The sequence below is a fragment of the Battus philenor genome, unplaced genomic scaffold (genome assembly GCF_028537555.1).
Source record: "Battus philenor isolate CCGP_79_NKW_IND1 unplaced genomic scaffold, ilBatPhil1.0.hap1 SCAF_27, whole genome shotgun sequence".
Taxonomy (NCBI): Eukaryota; Metazoa; Arthropoda; class Insecta; order Lepidoptera; family Papilionidae; genus Battus; species Battus philenor.
The window spans coordinates 8,820,717-8,836,128 of NW_027181690.1; the positions used below are offsets into that span (position 1 = coordinate 8,820,717).

At 35.9% G+C, this 15,412-nt stretch overlaps 1 protein-coding gene across 1 annotated transcript in view; it reads left to right on the plus strand.

Moving 5' to 3' along the window:
- Positions 1 to 15,412, plus strand: part of shot (dystonin-like protein short stop) — a 178,429-nt gene that overhangs the window by 123,923 nt on the left and 39,094 nt on the right. Inside the window, exons 46-69 of the mRNA XM_068768857.1 lie at positions 187 to 353; positions 1,131 to 1,287; positions 1,671 to 1,867; positions 2,155 to 2,345; positions 2,601 to 2,725; positions 3,204 to 3,364; positions 3,449 to 3,573; positions 4,413 to 4,612; positions 5,330 to 5,524; positions 6,033 to 6,260; positions 6,809 to 6,943; positions 7,239 to 7,478; positions 7,985 to 8,155; positions 8,600 to 8,794; positions 9,304 to 9,435; positions 10,232 to 10,365; positions 10,848 to 11,040; positions 11,380 to 11,606; positions 12,020 to 12,164; positions 12,665 to 12,784; positions 13,293 to 13,490; positions 13,602 to 13,765; positions 14,253 to 14,352; positions 15,139 to 15,324. Of these exons, the coding sequence (XP_068624958.1) occupies positions 187 to 353; positions 1,131 to 1,287; positions 1,671 to 1,867; positions 2,155 to 2,345; positions 2,601 to 2,725; positions 3,204 to 3,364; positions 3,449 to 3,573; positions 4,413 to 4,612; positions 5,330 to 5,524; positions 6,033 to 6,260; positions 6,809 to 6,943; positions 7,239 to 7,478; positions 7,985 to 8,155; positions 8,600 to 8,794; positions 9,304 to 9,435; positions 10,232 to 10,365; positions 10,848 to 11,040; positions 11,380 to 11,606; positions 12,020 to 12,164; positions 12,665 to 12,784; positions 13,293 to 13,490; positions 13,602 to 13,765; positions 14,253 to 14,352; positions 15,139 to 15,324 (4,086 nt within the window). The remainder of the gene's footprint in view (positions 1 to 186; positions 354 to 1,130; positions 1,288 to 1,670; positions 1,868 to 2,154; positions 2,346 to 2,600; positions 2,726 to 3,203; positions 3,365 to 3,448; positions 3,574 to 4,412; positions 4,613 to 5,329; positions 5,525 to 6,032; positions 6,261 to 6,808; positions 6,944 to 7,238; positions 7,479 to 7,984; positions 8,156 to 8,599; positions 8,795 to 9,303; positions 9,436 to 10,231; positions 10,366 to 10,847; positions 11,041 to 11,379; positions 11,607 to 12,019; positions 12,165 to 12,664; positions 12,785 to 13,292; positions 13,491 to 13,601; positions 13,766 to 14,252; positions 14,353 to 15,138; positions 15,325 to 15,412) is intronic.

The following is a 15,412-nucleotide window of genomic DNA, read 5'->3' on the forward strand; positions in this document are numbered from 1 at the left end:
CATGGCATCGAGATATTTAAACTATTAACATAACAAAACATGATTCTCTTGGATTAGCAACTACCTGCTTTTTCACAAGAATTCGGTTTGACGTCAATTTATGGGACAACTTATATTTTTGATCATAGCAGAAAGATTTAAAGTGTAACAAAAGGACAATACTAACATTTTAATTCATATCTCTAGGTGCAAGTCCTCCGCGAAGAGTTCCGCAGCCAACAGCCGCAGTTGACCCACCTGGAACAGGTCGGTGCAGCTGCACTCGACCGCATGGAGCCTGACTCGGCTGACGCCAAGAAGCTGCGACAGAAGGTCAATGAACTGCAGGACAAATGGAACCGTCTGCTTGCACAGTAAGTACTGTCTCTAGTATCAGAGTCGTGATAATTTTTTTTAACAATATAATAATATGTACATGCAAAGATTAGTAGGGACACTCAACTGACCCTCGGTGCAGTGAAGAGTACAAATAATCAATTGTTTTTTGGTACAGCTACTTACTATGTATTAGTAAATATAACCTAAAAATATGTAATGGTTATAAAAACTTATTAAATGGCTCCTTATTGGACTATAACGCTGTTTAAACTCTTGGATTAACTGTTCGACAAAAATCTAAGTGATATGTCAGTAAGAATATAGTTCTAATGCTTACTCGTATTATCGTATATGCATGTTTAACTGCGATGGAATAAGATTTTTGTTAAAGCAAGATTAAAGTTAACTTATTTAAACATAAAAAGGATATGGAATAAAAACATTGTTTATAATTATTTATGTATATGTAAACTATTTATCGATATATTGAGAGATCAATATTGATTATATAGATTTACTAGTCACAAAGTAAGAAAATAATTATTAAGAAACCGACATATTCTGGAATCAATGATTCAACAGAGTAATTGTTTTAAAAATGAAAAATGGAGTTAATGACTCTTCATTAATATTAATGAAATAAAAAATTGTTTATAAAATAATTCCACAAAAAAGATTTTAAAAGTATTAAAATATTAATCCTACATAAAAATTACCTTCTCTCTGAGGATGAGGTTGTTTTTTGTGCCTGTTTTCTGTGTCCCATTAGTGGTAATGGTCAATCAAACTAAACGAGTGTTTGTCGTGGACAGGCTGGAGCAGCGTGGAGACAGCTTGGGAGCAGCAGCGGACACTTCAAGAGAGCTGGACGCAGGACTGGCGAGACTTCGGGATGCGTTCAACGCCATCGGTGAACGTCTTGATGCAGCTCCTCTGCATCCTGCAGAGGACCGCCTCAGGAGCATAGAGGTGAAATATAAACATATATTACTTATATCCAAGCAAATCTCGCAATATCCAACCAAAGTGATATAATGAAAAATAAAGTTAAAAGTATGACATATACAGGTTGATAAGTAAATGCCTTCAAAACTCCGAGCCCTATATCCTGATCACCCTAAAATATATTATATTAATTTGTTTTTTTTTTCTATTGAAATGTGACTTATGACAGTACAAAATGTGCACAGGTAGTTAACAATAATTAATTTTAATACATATCTATCCAAAATTTTGAAAACTCTTTTTTCTTACTATATTAATATTACTTTATCAATTATTCCAGAAACTGTTATTTTTCTTATCATCCTGTATTATATTTCGTATAAACATATATATGTTTATTTAATTAGAACCTGGAGAGACAGTTGGAAGGACAGCGCCCTCTGTTGGCGGACTTGGAAGCCGCAGGGGAAGCTTTAGGAGCAGTGCTAGGTGAACCCTCTGCACGGCAGGACGTGGCCAACAAGCTCGCCGGCGCCGCTAGGCAGTACGAGGCGCTGCAGAGAAGACTTGACATGGCTAAGGCGGAAGCCGAGGCTGCTTTGAAGTAAGTATTTTAGTTTAGTACAAGATTGTAATAGACGTCCACGTCCTGGGCATAGTATCCATTTAGATTTCTAATAGGACCAGTTGTGTTTTTCAAACACCTCAATAAATTCTTCCGTCGCTGTCGCCACACCGTGGTCTCAACTCCAGAATCTTAATGCTTCTGCGGCTATCCCTTCTATTGCTATATACTATATACACATTGTGAATTCATCAGATTAGAGATATTTATGGTAAATTGTGTCAAGATTATTTAGTGATTTTACTAATACTCACCTACTTTTTCAGGGACGGACGTAACTTAGAAGAAAACGTGGCACGTACGTTAGGCTGGCTGCAGACGGAGCTGTCGGCATTGCCTGGCAGGCTCCAGGTGTCCGCAGTCCGCAGCAAGCTCCAACAGCAGCTGGAGCGTCACGAGCCTCTGTACAGGGAGCTGACACAGAGAGAACACGAGATCATCATGCTGCTGGATAAAGGTCAGTAAGACAGGCTACTGTGAATTAGTTGTAGTAGTAACTTTATTTCTAATCCTTAAACTGGAATACATCGTTGCGAGAGAGAAAGAGAAAGAACTTATGGGAGAAATTACGCACGAGAAGGAGTGTAAAAGAAAGTGTAAAGGAGAGAGAGTGAGTGTGTAGTACAGAAATTATTTATTTTATTTTAAAATACTGTCCTTGTGGCTAAAATGCTTCGTTGCTTTAATAGATATCTTGAATTATTTCGTACAGGTCGTGAAATGGAGAAAAAACCGTCGCATCAAGGTCTACGTAAGGACCTCGACAGGATCCAAACGCAGTGGGACAAGCTTAAGCGAGAGACTGTAGACAGACACACCCGTCTGCAAACCGCTATGGTAAGCCGATTGCAATTTATAAATTCAACACGTGAACGTGACGAAAGTGCAAGTAATTCGTATATTTGTTTATTACAGTATCAAAGAGTAATTCTGGATAATTATGGATAAAATATAATTAGATTTAGAAATATATAAAAAACACCATTACTAAATAATTGTTTTTTTTGTTTTTGACATGTTCCAAAATTAAAAGTTCTATTTTTTATATTTCAAATTTTACATATTTATAACACGTAATATTTTTTTTCATATTTTTAAAACATAATATTGATTTTTTTTATTATGTAGTTAATGGTATATTTATTATATTAAAAAAATAAATATTGAAAATACAAAAAAAATATTTCCTTTTTATTTTTAGATTTTATAAATTTACTGAATATATACTGAATTTTACTGATTTTATAAAATTAGTAAAATTAGTAAAAAAATTCAGTATATTTTTCGTCATAATAAATGTTCGTTTTTTCTTTAGGAACACTGCCGTAAATACAGCAAAGCGCAGGAATCATTCCTGCCTTGGCTGTCCGACGTCGAGGAACGCCTGGAAAAACTGCCTCCAGCTGGATTTACCAAGAAGGAAGTCGAAAAGCAATTGCGAGAATTGCAACAAATCAGAAACGACATTTGGAAGAGGTTTACGTCTTTTATATATTCCTATTGAATCTTATAACAATCAAAGTTTAAAATCGTTTCTAAATATTATTGTTTATTATTTAGATCTGGAGAATTTGAAAACAACAAGACCTTGGGCGAAACGTTTATTTCCTCATGCGATATCGACCAGGAGGTGGTAAGGAAGCAGATCGACAGCATGAAGGAGAGATGGGACAGAATCAACAATGGTAATATAACATTTCAAAAAGATTAGTAACCTTTTTAAACAATTGCAATATTTCAATGCCACCCGCTATATACAAAGACATAGATTCCATTATAATACGTGCTCCGTTTATTGTCTTTCAGAGCAGTTTTAAGTACGCCACGTCCCGTTTAAATAATAACTGCATTCACATCAAGGCATAAGCAAATATTATTAAAAACACAAAAAACAGTACAAAAACCACGACACAAAACATAAAACTCGTGTTAACCAACCCAACGATTCAACCAATTTTATTATAAATAACTGTAAGCAGTTAACACCATGGATTAATGAAAGATCAACACCGCCTGATCTTCGCGATGGCATATTGAATAGGTCCTTGCACACACAAACATGCACTCAAACAGATGCTATTTCGTTCGGAACAAAAAAGTAATTTTTATTTGTGTGTCTGACTGTATTAGTTATATCACTGTAATTATTGTATGCAATGCATATTATTATTTCTAATATTAAGAATACCTAATGCACTCTTTAACTGTATAATTTTAAACACGAAAACTTTAATATACGAAGAAAATGTTGGTTTAATATTAAATTAAAACTGAAAAATAAACACGTGTTTAAATTGTTAAACATACGTGATTGATATATAAATAAAACTAGAAAAACCTTTTTCTATCGTGAACGCAGTTCAAAAGGAGATATAGTTTAGAATCCTCGAGGAGGTAACGTTTTGATTAATATCATTTTCAAAGATATGAAAACGTGTGATGGTGATTGAACTTACGTTTCTCTGAGAAACGAATTTACCCAAGACCCTAACAAGTACTATGTTATTGTTGTACCGATTTGCAGAAGTACTCCAGCTTGTCGAGTTCCTGGAGTCCACGGCTCGTAAGCTGGGCGAGTTCAATGAAAAGGTTCGCGCTGTGGAGGCGCCACTGGAACGATGCGAGGAGCGCCTGACGGCAGCTCGGGCCGCCGCCCCTGCAGCCGCCCACGACGCCGTTGCTCGTGTCGCTGACCAGTTGCACGCCCTTAGGGCTCCGCTACAGGTACCATTTTAAAACCATCGAGAAATCCCAGAAAAGCCTCACTACAAGCATATCAAAACTCCTTTATGATGACTCCAGACTGAAGATTCAATCACAAACTAAATCGTATTTTTTTATAATCACTATTACAGTAGTTCAACAATTCATTCATACCTTTTATTGCCGTTTAATAATAATTTTAGTTCCGTTCAAATATGACGGAAGTGGTTAATTTAAAATGAGAATGAACACAGTATTACTAGGCAAGTGCGTTTTAACTAAGGCAGTGTAGTTAACGTCAAGTAAGATAGTAGTTTAACGCAACACAAGCGCTGAACGTACTAACTTTGACTTGGATATGGAACGTTCACTACTAGACATAGGCCTTTCCCGTTCCCATTTGCAAACTACCTGCATCCAGTATATTCCCCCCACCTTATCAAGGTAATGTATACACCTTGTGAGTGAACGTCCTATACTAGGCTTGCCGTTCCGTTTTCTCAACATTGGAACCATAAGGCCACAGCGACTATCTGTTCTGTGTGCTATGTGTTCTGCCCACTGTCGCTTAAACTTGATAATCCTCTTAACTATGTCGGTCACTTTCGTCTACGAATCCTCAGTCTTCATATTTTTGGTTCAATCCTACGTAAACCTCGTATTGATGATAGCCATCTTATAACATATAAATTTGGAATAAGTCATATTCTCTTCTGCTTAATCAACAAAACATTTCAGAGCGTACACTCGGCTGCCGATGACATAATATCCCTGGCGCTTGAGTGCGGCGGTCCGGAGGTAGCCAATAGGGCACGACCAGTCTTAGAAGAGACCGCACGAGCTCTAGCCGAGAGACTGCAACTACTAGAGGCTCAAGCCGATGATGCTCGTGATAAACTCGCCGGCGCCACCGCTGCGCTCGCACAATTCCAGGTAAGAAACCATCATTTGTTTCATTTTATCACTAACCGTTCTAAGTTTAAGTTCAAAAATCGAATATTTTATTTTCATAATTAAGTTGGACGAAAAGCAACTCAATGGTGCTCAAGTTTCTGTCTTAAAAATCTCATATGATTTTATAGGCTAAGGGGCGATGCTAGGTTTATTCAAAAGTTATATAAGTATAATTGAAAAAATAAGTTCACGTCGACAATTTTAAAAATGAATACCTTACCTATTTGTCAATGACAGTATTTAACCGTAAAAAGGAAGTTGATTTACGCGATTCCGATATAGACAGTCACATTATATACTAATATTCTCTTTTTTAATTTCAAGTGTTTTTAAAATATGTGTCATATTATAATTTCCGATATGACATACTCCAGGTAATTCGGTAGTTTTGGTAATTTCCAATTTGGTAACTTTATCTGGAATATTTTTGGTAAAACTAGTTATTATTGGCATGTTAACACAGATTTTAACGTAATTTTCTCTCCAGGACAAGGTCAAAGGAGTCTCCCACGATCTATCTGATCTCGAGAAGGAGCTGGATGGCATGAAGGCCCCCGGCCGTGACATCAAGACGGTCCGCCAACAGCTGGACGACCTGGGCCGCTTCTACAAGCGTCTTGAGAACGCAGACGATCTTATTGCTGACACGGAAAGGGCTGCAGAGGGATTGGTCGACAGTGGCCACTCCGTTGATATATCCAAGACTAGAGATCAGGTGAGCTAGAATCAAAAATATTCTTATGCACGCACGTTGCGGAAGCAACTGATTTCTGAAAACATCAAGTTATATCGCATACCTCAGATTAAAGGGATTTCTTACTATAACCAGAGATATGTCATTGATTGATGATATTTTTACTCTTTAAAATAAATAGGTTTATTAAAATCAATTTTTATGCCGATTATATGACTAAGTAATCGATTGCCATAAAAATCGATTATTATTCTTATCACTAACTCTCACCTAATCAAAAGGCTATCTTAGGTTATCCAAGAAGTTTCTGAAGATATTTAATCATCTACTTTCGATTATTTATAATGATCACCAAGTCCAATAATGCAATGGTATCGTTTAAGTTATCATAATGTTTCAAAGGCTAACACGCCTTGATTTGGGAAGAACTTTCCACAAACTCAGTTAGGTTGTTTTATTTGTCATGACCTTCAGTGTTGTGGTGAAATGCACCAGATCAAATAGTAAATGCTTTTTAAAGTTTGTGTTTAATTAAAGTGACTATCGTTAATATAATATTTGCCTTGCAGGTGGAAGGACTACGTAAACAACTGGGCAAGTTGGATGAGCGTGCCCGGTCTAAGGAACAGGACCTAGACGACACCTTAAGCAAACTCGAGGCCTTCTACAAGGCTTATGACTCCGTTATGGACGACGTACAAGAGGTGAGGATTTCCTATTCAAAAAAATTTTAATTTCACTTGTTCAAAAACTATATGTACCTCTTCACAAATATATACTTGGTCGTTTAATATGAGCCTTATTATGATCAAAATGACTCAAAAAGCAATGGAGCTATGCTTTGAACTTCACTGAAGCAACTGAAGGCCATTGAAGCCGAAGGTCCTCGAGTAGCACCCCATTATGTGGACCAAAGATATAGTCAAGGTCGCTGATCGGGGCGAGGATAGGCCAATTACATGACGATGATGAACATTAATTTATAATAATTATCAACAGGCTTCTGAACAAGTGCGAAGCCTCAAACCGGTGTCATCAGAAGTGGAACAAATCCGCACACAGCAAAAGGACTTCGCGGACCTCAAGCGACAAACTTTGGAACCTTTGGGACAGAACGTCGCTCATTGCAACAAGATAGGTCAAGGCCTGGTCCGCTCCGCTCTGCAAGGAGTCTCCACGCAACAGCTGGAAAAAGATCTAGAGAAGATGAACGACCGGTGGAATGCACTCAAGGAGAAGGTACGTGGTAGAAGTTGTCAAGTTTACTAATTATTTAAGATAAATTTGCGCAGGTTTCCAAAAGTGTAGTATAAATTATAATTTATATTTTGATTGGTCACTTATTAACTGCTTAATGTATCAATTAATAAAAAAATAAATATTTTTTTGCTTGTTGGCAACACTAAAAAAGTAACAACGATGAAAAAAATAATTAAAAGGCCCCGGATGCTGGTCACTTCCATTCCTCTCCTATCCATGATATCCTTTTAAATGATGATGACATGCGCCTATAAAATTACTAAATTATAATACATTACTATTTTTATTATGCCCTCTTTTTGCGCAAGCTGTGTTATATGCTCCATAATATGCTATTTCTCATATATACGTAACAAGGTCTAAAAACTACTGTATCAATTAAATATATTTGGGTCCCCAGTACCGTAAAAAAAATTTAAAAAAAATTGATAATGAAAAAGGCAATTAACTTTGACTTGTGATAACTAACTGACTTTGATATGCAGATGAACGAACGCGAAAGGCGTCTGGACGTGGGGCTGCTGCAGTCAGGCAAGTTTGCTGAAGCTCTCGCCGGTCTAGAGAAGTGGCTCGCTGACACGGAAGACATGGTTAACAACCAGAAACCACCCTCCGCGGACTATAAGGTGGTGAAAGCTCAGCTACAGGAACAAAAGGTATTGCCATTTCTATTTTTTCTATGGGCCATAGATATATAGAATGATTATTTACAGGTGTATATATATATATATATATATATATATATATATATATATATATAACAGAAATAATAACGTAATTTTAATACAGTAAAGCGAAAAATCATTTATTCGCCCTCTAGGCTTTATATTGCCAGGAGTGATTGGCCTGTAACATTATAATAAATAAAAATTTATTAATATAAAATATTTATATGATCACTTTATATAGGTGATTGTAAATAAATAGGTGTATGTTACAATACATACATAATCTTCAGTGTTTATTATTATATACAAATCGTATGTGAAACGATAATACACGCATATATGATATTTCAAACTCTGTATAAAATAATCTATTTTAAAAACTGTCAAAATGGGTTATTTATGATAATATAATCGGATCTGTTTCTTTGCCAGTTCTTGAAGAAAATGCTGATGGACCGTCAGAACTCCATGTCGTCGCTGTTTGCGATGGGCAATGAGGTCGCGGGCGGATGCGAGCCGGCCGAGAGGAAGACCATAGAGAAACAGCTGAAGGGACTCATGCAGAGATTCGACGCGTTAACCAACGGCGCTCAACAGAGAATGCTGGACCTGGAACAAGCAATGAAGGTATAAAGGCTTCCCTAAAGCCTTCCCTCCACACCTGGTTAAGAAATAATTAAAAAAATTAAATTTTGGTTAAGAATAAGGGGTTATTATATTATATACATACCAGAATTAAAAAATATTTTATTATCGTTAAATAGGGTATAGATATCTACGAGTATATAACAGTCACATTTTCTTTTAAATCAGTTCCCGCGTGTTATCTCTTATTATAATCTGAGATTAATCCCCCTCTCGTTCTTAAATGAAAAAGAGATGAGGGACAGTGTGAGAAAACCGTAATTGTCGTAATTGTGAAATGTGGTGAACATATGACGTCTCAACGTTTTAATTAAATATTTAAAAGTAACGTTTTTGTGTGGTAATAACTTTTAATTATTAATAAGATCTATGTGTGTTCTGGCAAATGACTTAATACCAACCATTCCTCATAGTATTCATAATTAATAATTTATACTATTGTATTCATTTTTAAGTCAACATTTATGACGTTATTAATATATTTTTAATAGGTGGCCAAGCAATTCCAAGAACAACTACAACCGTTGGTGGAATGGCTCGGCAGTGCAGAGCGCCAAGTCAAATCGTTGGAGCTCGTGCCCACGGACGAGGAGAAGATTCAACAGAAGATCAGGGAGCACAAGGTTTATATCCTTATACTTGTAAAACTTCGCAGAATTCATATTTAATTTGTCTGTGCCACCTCAACAGACTTCGTATTTTTTACATGTGGTTTTAAATCGTCGCTTATTCTAACATTATAAACAGCAAGCTTCCACTGGCGCGGAACGCTGATCTCTTGATTTATTTAAAACTAATAAACGGAAAGTCTGGATATCTTGTATAACTATTATCCTAGATCCATGAAGGTTTTGTTACCTTTACAGTAATGACAAATATATATAATAAAACAAAAAAATAAAATAAAACATGTCCCAGAATGAATAATGCAATAATTAATTTAAAAATAATTTTGACATTTCAAAGAATCTAATACTTAATACAAGATATTTTTTTTCTATTATCACATCCTAACACGATTTTTTATTATTTTGATTGTTGCCAAATGTTTACAAGCTAAGCATAAGTGATGTAATTTACAATTACATCACCTCTTTGATATTTTTTTTAGGTTTTTCTATGGAATTTTTATATTTATTCACTCCTTCAGAACAGTTCCCTGGTCTTAACTAGATTTTACTTGACACATTTGGTGATTTAATTTACATAGATATTTTTTTTTAAATTTTTGTATAGATGAAAAATACTGAAAATCAATATTGGAACTATGTTAAAATACATCTACAATTTTTTCTTTATTTTTACTATTTCAAATAAGTTACATTTATAAATACTCGTATTTGGTAGTAATACACAAAACTACGAAGAAGTTTCTCAAGTTCTTAACTTAAAGGTTCAAACTAACATTTTGGTCATCAGATCCTCCACGACGACATCCTTTCTAAGCAGCCAGCCTTTAAGCAGTTAACTGAAACCGCATCCACGCTGATGGCTCTTGTAGGAGACGACGAGGCTACAGCCTTGGCAGATAGACTACAAGCAGCTACTGACAGGTATATTTCTCTTTTTTATTTGAATAACATTTGTGAAGAAAAATTAATGTTGATAAAGAAAAAAAATTAAAGGTTGAATCACAGGAATCTAACACGGGCTCTACGATATTCATTAAACTACATTAAATTTTATTCGCCAGAAATAGCTAATAAATAAATTAATTAATACATCGCAACTACATTTTTACAATCGAGTGAAAGAGACAGATGATTGTAGTGAGCAACTTTTTAAAATTTTAAGATTCGATATGGAGTTAATTACTGAAAGTTAATGGATTCCTAATCACTATACTTATACATTAAATTTACAAAAAAAGATTTTTGTTTTTGAGCTTCTGAAATAACACAAATTGTTTTTATTTTATTACCAATGTTAATTTGAGTTTAAAACACAAATATAATGGGGGAAAACTATAGATGGCGCAGTAAAATCTACAACTTATGTGTAATATTGTGAAATTAAAAATATTTTTTCTTAATAGATATCAAGCGTTGGTAGAACACAGTTTGAACATTGGAGAACTCCTGGACAACTCGAGGAAAGGACTCCGCCACCTGGTTCTAACGTACCAGGATCTGTCCGCCTGGATGGACGTCATGGAACAGTACTTGGCGAAGAGGAAGGTGTTGCCAGTGCACATGGAGAAACTCCTCAGGCAGATGGATGAATTGGCTGTAAGTTTCTAAACTACATTTTCTTGAATTATTTTCTTAAGGATCTTAGTAAATTATTTTAAATTCCTGATAAAAACCTTTGACATCATGTCATTTATTTAATGCAAATGCCATAACGAGAATTAAATGAAAGAGATTAGTCAAATTATGCCAAAAAATTTTGTTGCGCATTTTTGAGTTTTTATTTTCTGTGTTCATATAAATTTAGATTGCCTTCCAATAGGGCTCCATACATGTTTACTTTTAATATATTATATTCTATAGTAATTTCAAATTATTTACAAGCCTGAATTCAATCCACGGTATTAAAAAAAAACTAATATATGAAACTGTAAATAGGAGAAAACGGAAGAGATAGCGTCGAAACAGGAGGCGGTGGACAGCACGGTGGACTCAGGACTAGAGCTGATGAAGCATATCTCCGGCGACGAGGCGTTGCAGCTGAAGGACAAGCTGGATGCGCTGCAGAGGCGCTACAATGAGCTCACTAGCCGCGGCGCGGAACTGCTTCGTCTCGCTTCCGAGACACTACCACTCGTGCAACAGCTCACCAATAGTCATGCCAAGTAAGTGCCAGTTCGAACTGAAACTCTTCAGGCCGTTGAGCATCACAACCTTAAAACAGTTTTAGACTAAGCACCCTTCTACATCCTGCTTCTTTGAATTTGAATCTATAAATGCCACTATCTAAGGAGTTTTTTTAGCAACAACGTTATTAATACTAATAAACTGAAAATATATAAAGATTTTTTGTTTAAATCATTAACTTAGTTGAATAGTAAAGCCGCGTCTACACACTTGCCAAAAACCTATAAGCTATAATAAATTCAAAATATTAGTGTATATAACTCGGTTTGTGTAATTTTGCGAGCGCTTGAGTATAAATTTATTTTATACACAACTTTTTATTTCTAATAATCTAGAAAATCTTTATATTTATATGTGGTCTTTTCATGAACTGACGATGACTTTTTTACAGGTTAACAGAATGGATGGCGGGAGCAGAGACCTGTTTGCAGTCGGTGGAGCCTCGCGAGGAGGATATCCTCCGTCTGGAAGCCGAAATCCAGGAGTTCAGACCGGTGTTGGAAAACATCAATCTGATCGGACCACAGCTGTGCCAGGTAAACCAATAAATATTGCTGAGAAATATCTATATAAAATATACTGTTTTTACGTTATAAATTTAGGTAACTACATCAAACAAAATGCAAACAGCAAATAACCAATCATCCTGTATATCAAGTGAAATATACATGATTGGTTATAGGTGTAAAAGCTTCCAAAAAGTCAATGTATTACTCATTTGCGGTCAATGTTACAACTCATTAAAAAGTCAATGGTTTGAATATTAATAAATACACTTAAGATAATGCAGTAAGTAAAATAATTTCTAAATATAGATTTCTATGTAGACAAATTAATTTTTGTTATCTATTTATCCTAAGTAACAATTAGCATTACTTCGCATCCTAATTAAAAAAATATATATTTATTATAGAGTGATCACTTTATATAGGGTGATTGAAAAGCTTAAAAGCTTTATAAAGATATACCAAATTTGCTGTCAAATCATACTATTTTCAGCCATCGTTTTTTTAAACTATTTATTTTGTTTGCTCAGATATCACCCGGAGAAGGAGCGACTCATATCGAGGGTATAGTCACCAGAGACAACCGGCGTTTCGACGCCATCGCCGAGCAAGTGCAGAGGAAGGCAGAGCGTGTATTGCTCAGCAAGAAGGTACGCAAACTTTTACGATGTACTGAACTTCTGGTACTGAATAATTTTCCGCAGGGGTACAGTCAGAGAGACAATACTTAAATAATGTCAAGTTATACTTATGGGTCTTTGTGTCAAGGTCATTCAAAGAGCAATACTTAGAGCTTCGCTGCGAAATCGAACCAGAAATGAGGAGATCCTCAGATGAACTTAGGTCGCCGATGTAAATCGAAGAATTGCTCGTCTGAAATGGTAACCGTTACGGCCAAACGTGAGGGTCATCTAGTGTGGGTAGGCCCCCCCGCTAGGGGGATAGGCGGCATAGTTAAGTTCTTGCGAAGACGCTTGATACTGGTAGCGCAAGATCGTTCATCGTGGCGATCTATTGATAGTTTAAGGACTGATCGCAGTAAAAGATTGGTCGTCCGATTGCCGTATTTGTTTTAGGCAAGGGATCTCGTCTATATAGGATGTTCAAATTCTTCTTAAATGTTGATGAATACTATACTAATAATGTTATTTTTCACAGCGTTCTCTGGAAGTTGTTGGAGATATGGAAGAGCTGATAGAGTGGCTTCGTTCGGCGGACGCAACGTTACGGGCGTGTCCACCGCCTGCCGCGTCTGCTAGTGCTCTACGCGCCCAGCTGCAAGCGCAGCGGCCGCTTGCTGACGAGGTCACCGCACAACGCGTACGAGCCAGGGACCTCCTAGCTCAGGCCAAGAAGGTGTGTTCACAAGGTGTCATCCAGGAAGATGCGCCTACTCTTAATCGTCCATATGGATTTACGTTTGGCGAAGAATTTCAAATGTTAAAATATCTGTCTGTCTGTGTAAAGGTGCTTCGTGAATGCCAGTCAAGCGAGGAGGCTGGCGTGATCCGCGACCGCAGCGAGGAGTTGCGCGAGATGATGGATGAGGTGGGCCGGCTCAGCACCGCCCGGATCGCAGCCCTGGAGCAAGCATTGCCGCTTGCAGAGCACTTCGCTGACACGCATCATGGGTATGTATACCATTACATTTACTAGGATACCACTACGGCGCCTATTTGCCTATTAACAGGATATACTGTTAGAGGATTATGTGATTAAAAAAAAATCACAAAATGACCTTAAAATTATTTCAAAAATAATCACAAAAATTATTTTAAAAAATGATTATATCTTTATATTATCTCAAAAATTACCATAAAGATTATTTCAAGGATGATCATAAAAAACATTTAAAAAATGATTATAAGTGTCATTTTCAAAAATGACCACAGAAATTGTTTCTAAAATTATCATAAAAATTATGCCAAAATTAACCAAAAAAAAAAAACAATTTCATTTTTAAAATAATTTTTATGGTCTTCTTCCCACTTCTAACATATACAAATTTACTATCTACTCAATAATATCTTTATCTGCCAATAGTATAATCAATGTTGTAGTTTTTATATATTTATGTATTTAAAAAGCATTAATAAATTCTGAATCGTCATCGAATAGACTATCATCGTGGCTAGACGAGATGGAAGATCAAATTCAGATGTTGGCCATGCCGGCACTGCGTCCCGAGCAAATCGTTCAGCAGCAGGACAAAAATGAGGTAAATTAACATACAAATGTAAAATAACATAGTTTAGATTATACCCAAATAACCCTGTGATGATTGAAGAACTTCTTAACAATTGTCAGGAAATATCTCAATGACGTTACGTATTTTTAATTTTGCCGTTTTATTTAAACCACATTACTTTGATGTAATTTTCATAAATTGTACACTAATGTACTAATTTAAAATATTATAAAATATGACTTTGCATACCCGATCAATTCGTCGAGTGTCATTCTAAAATATCTATGAATTTGTAGACCTTAGAATGATTGAAATAATGGTTGCAACGATTCGAGCTTAAGTACCTGACAGAGCCCTAAACTAGGTTTATGCACATATAAAACACATGTAAAAGAAAAAAGTCTAATCTAAACAAATCTGTAATATTAAAAGATAATGATAGAAATGTAAGCATAAAATAAAGATTAGAAATAAAATTGTACCTAGCCACCTAAGAGTAAAAAAGATGAGGAAAGGAAGGCGATAAAAGCAAGAAGGAATGAAAAAACAAAAAAAATTGCAAGATATCGTGAAGGATAAAAGGAAAGAATAAATGAAATTGAGAAGAATGAAAGTGAGTGTAGAATAAAGATAAAACCATGAAAAAATTATTTGTAAATAAAGTCCCTGTCCCAAACAAAACAGGGGTACGAGAGGCTCCCAATAGCGGGGGCCATAAAAAAAGCTAGGTTTAAAGCCACTTTAAACCTAAGGCAAGGGAAAAATAGAATAAAATTTATACATTGCGTGTTCTACATATACATTATCTTCCCGCAGATGCTGCAACAGTCGATTGCCGGGCACAAGCCGCTGGTGGACAAGCTGATGAAGACAGGGGAAGCGCTGTCCCGTCTCTGCGGGGAAGAGGACGCCGCTAAACTACAAGACATAGTTGAAGCCGACTGCGAACGCTATAACGCGCTCAGAGCTGAGCTGAGGCAGAGACAACAGGAATTGGAACAGGTGAGATATTATACCTTATTTTGATTATCTTAAAGTTCTAAATCTAATAATTAAAGGTACATAAATATAGTGTCGCATAAAAATATAA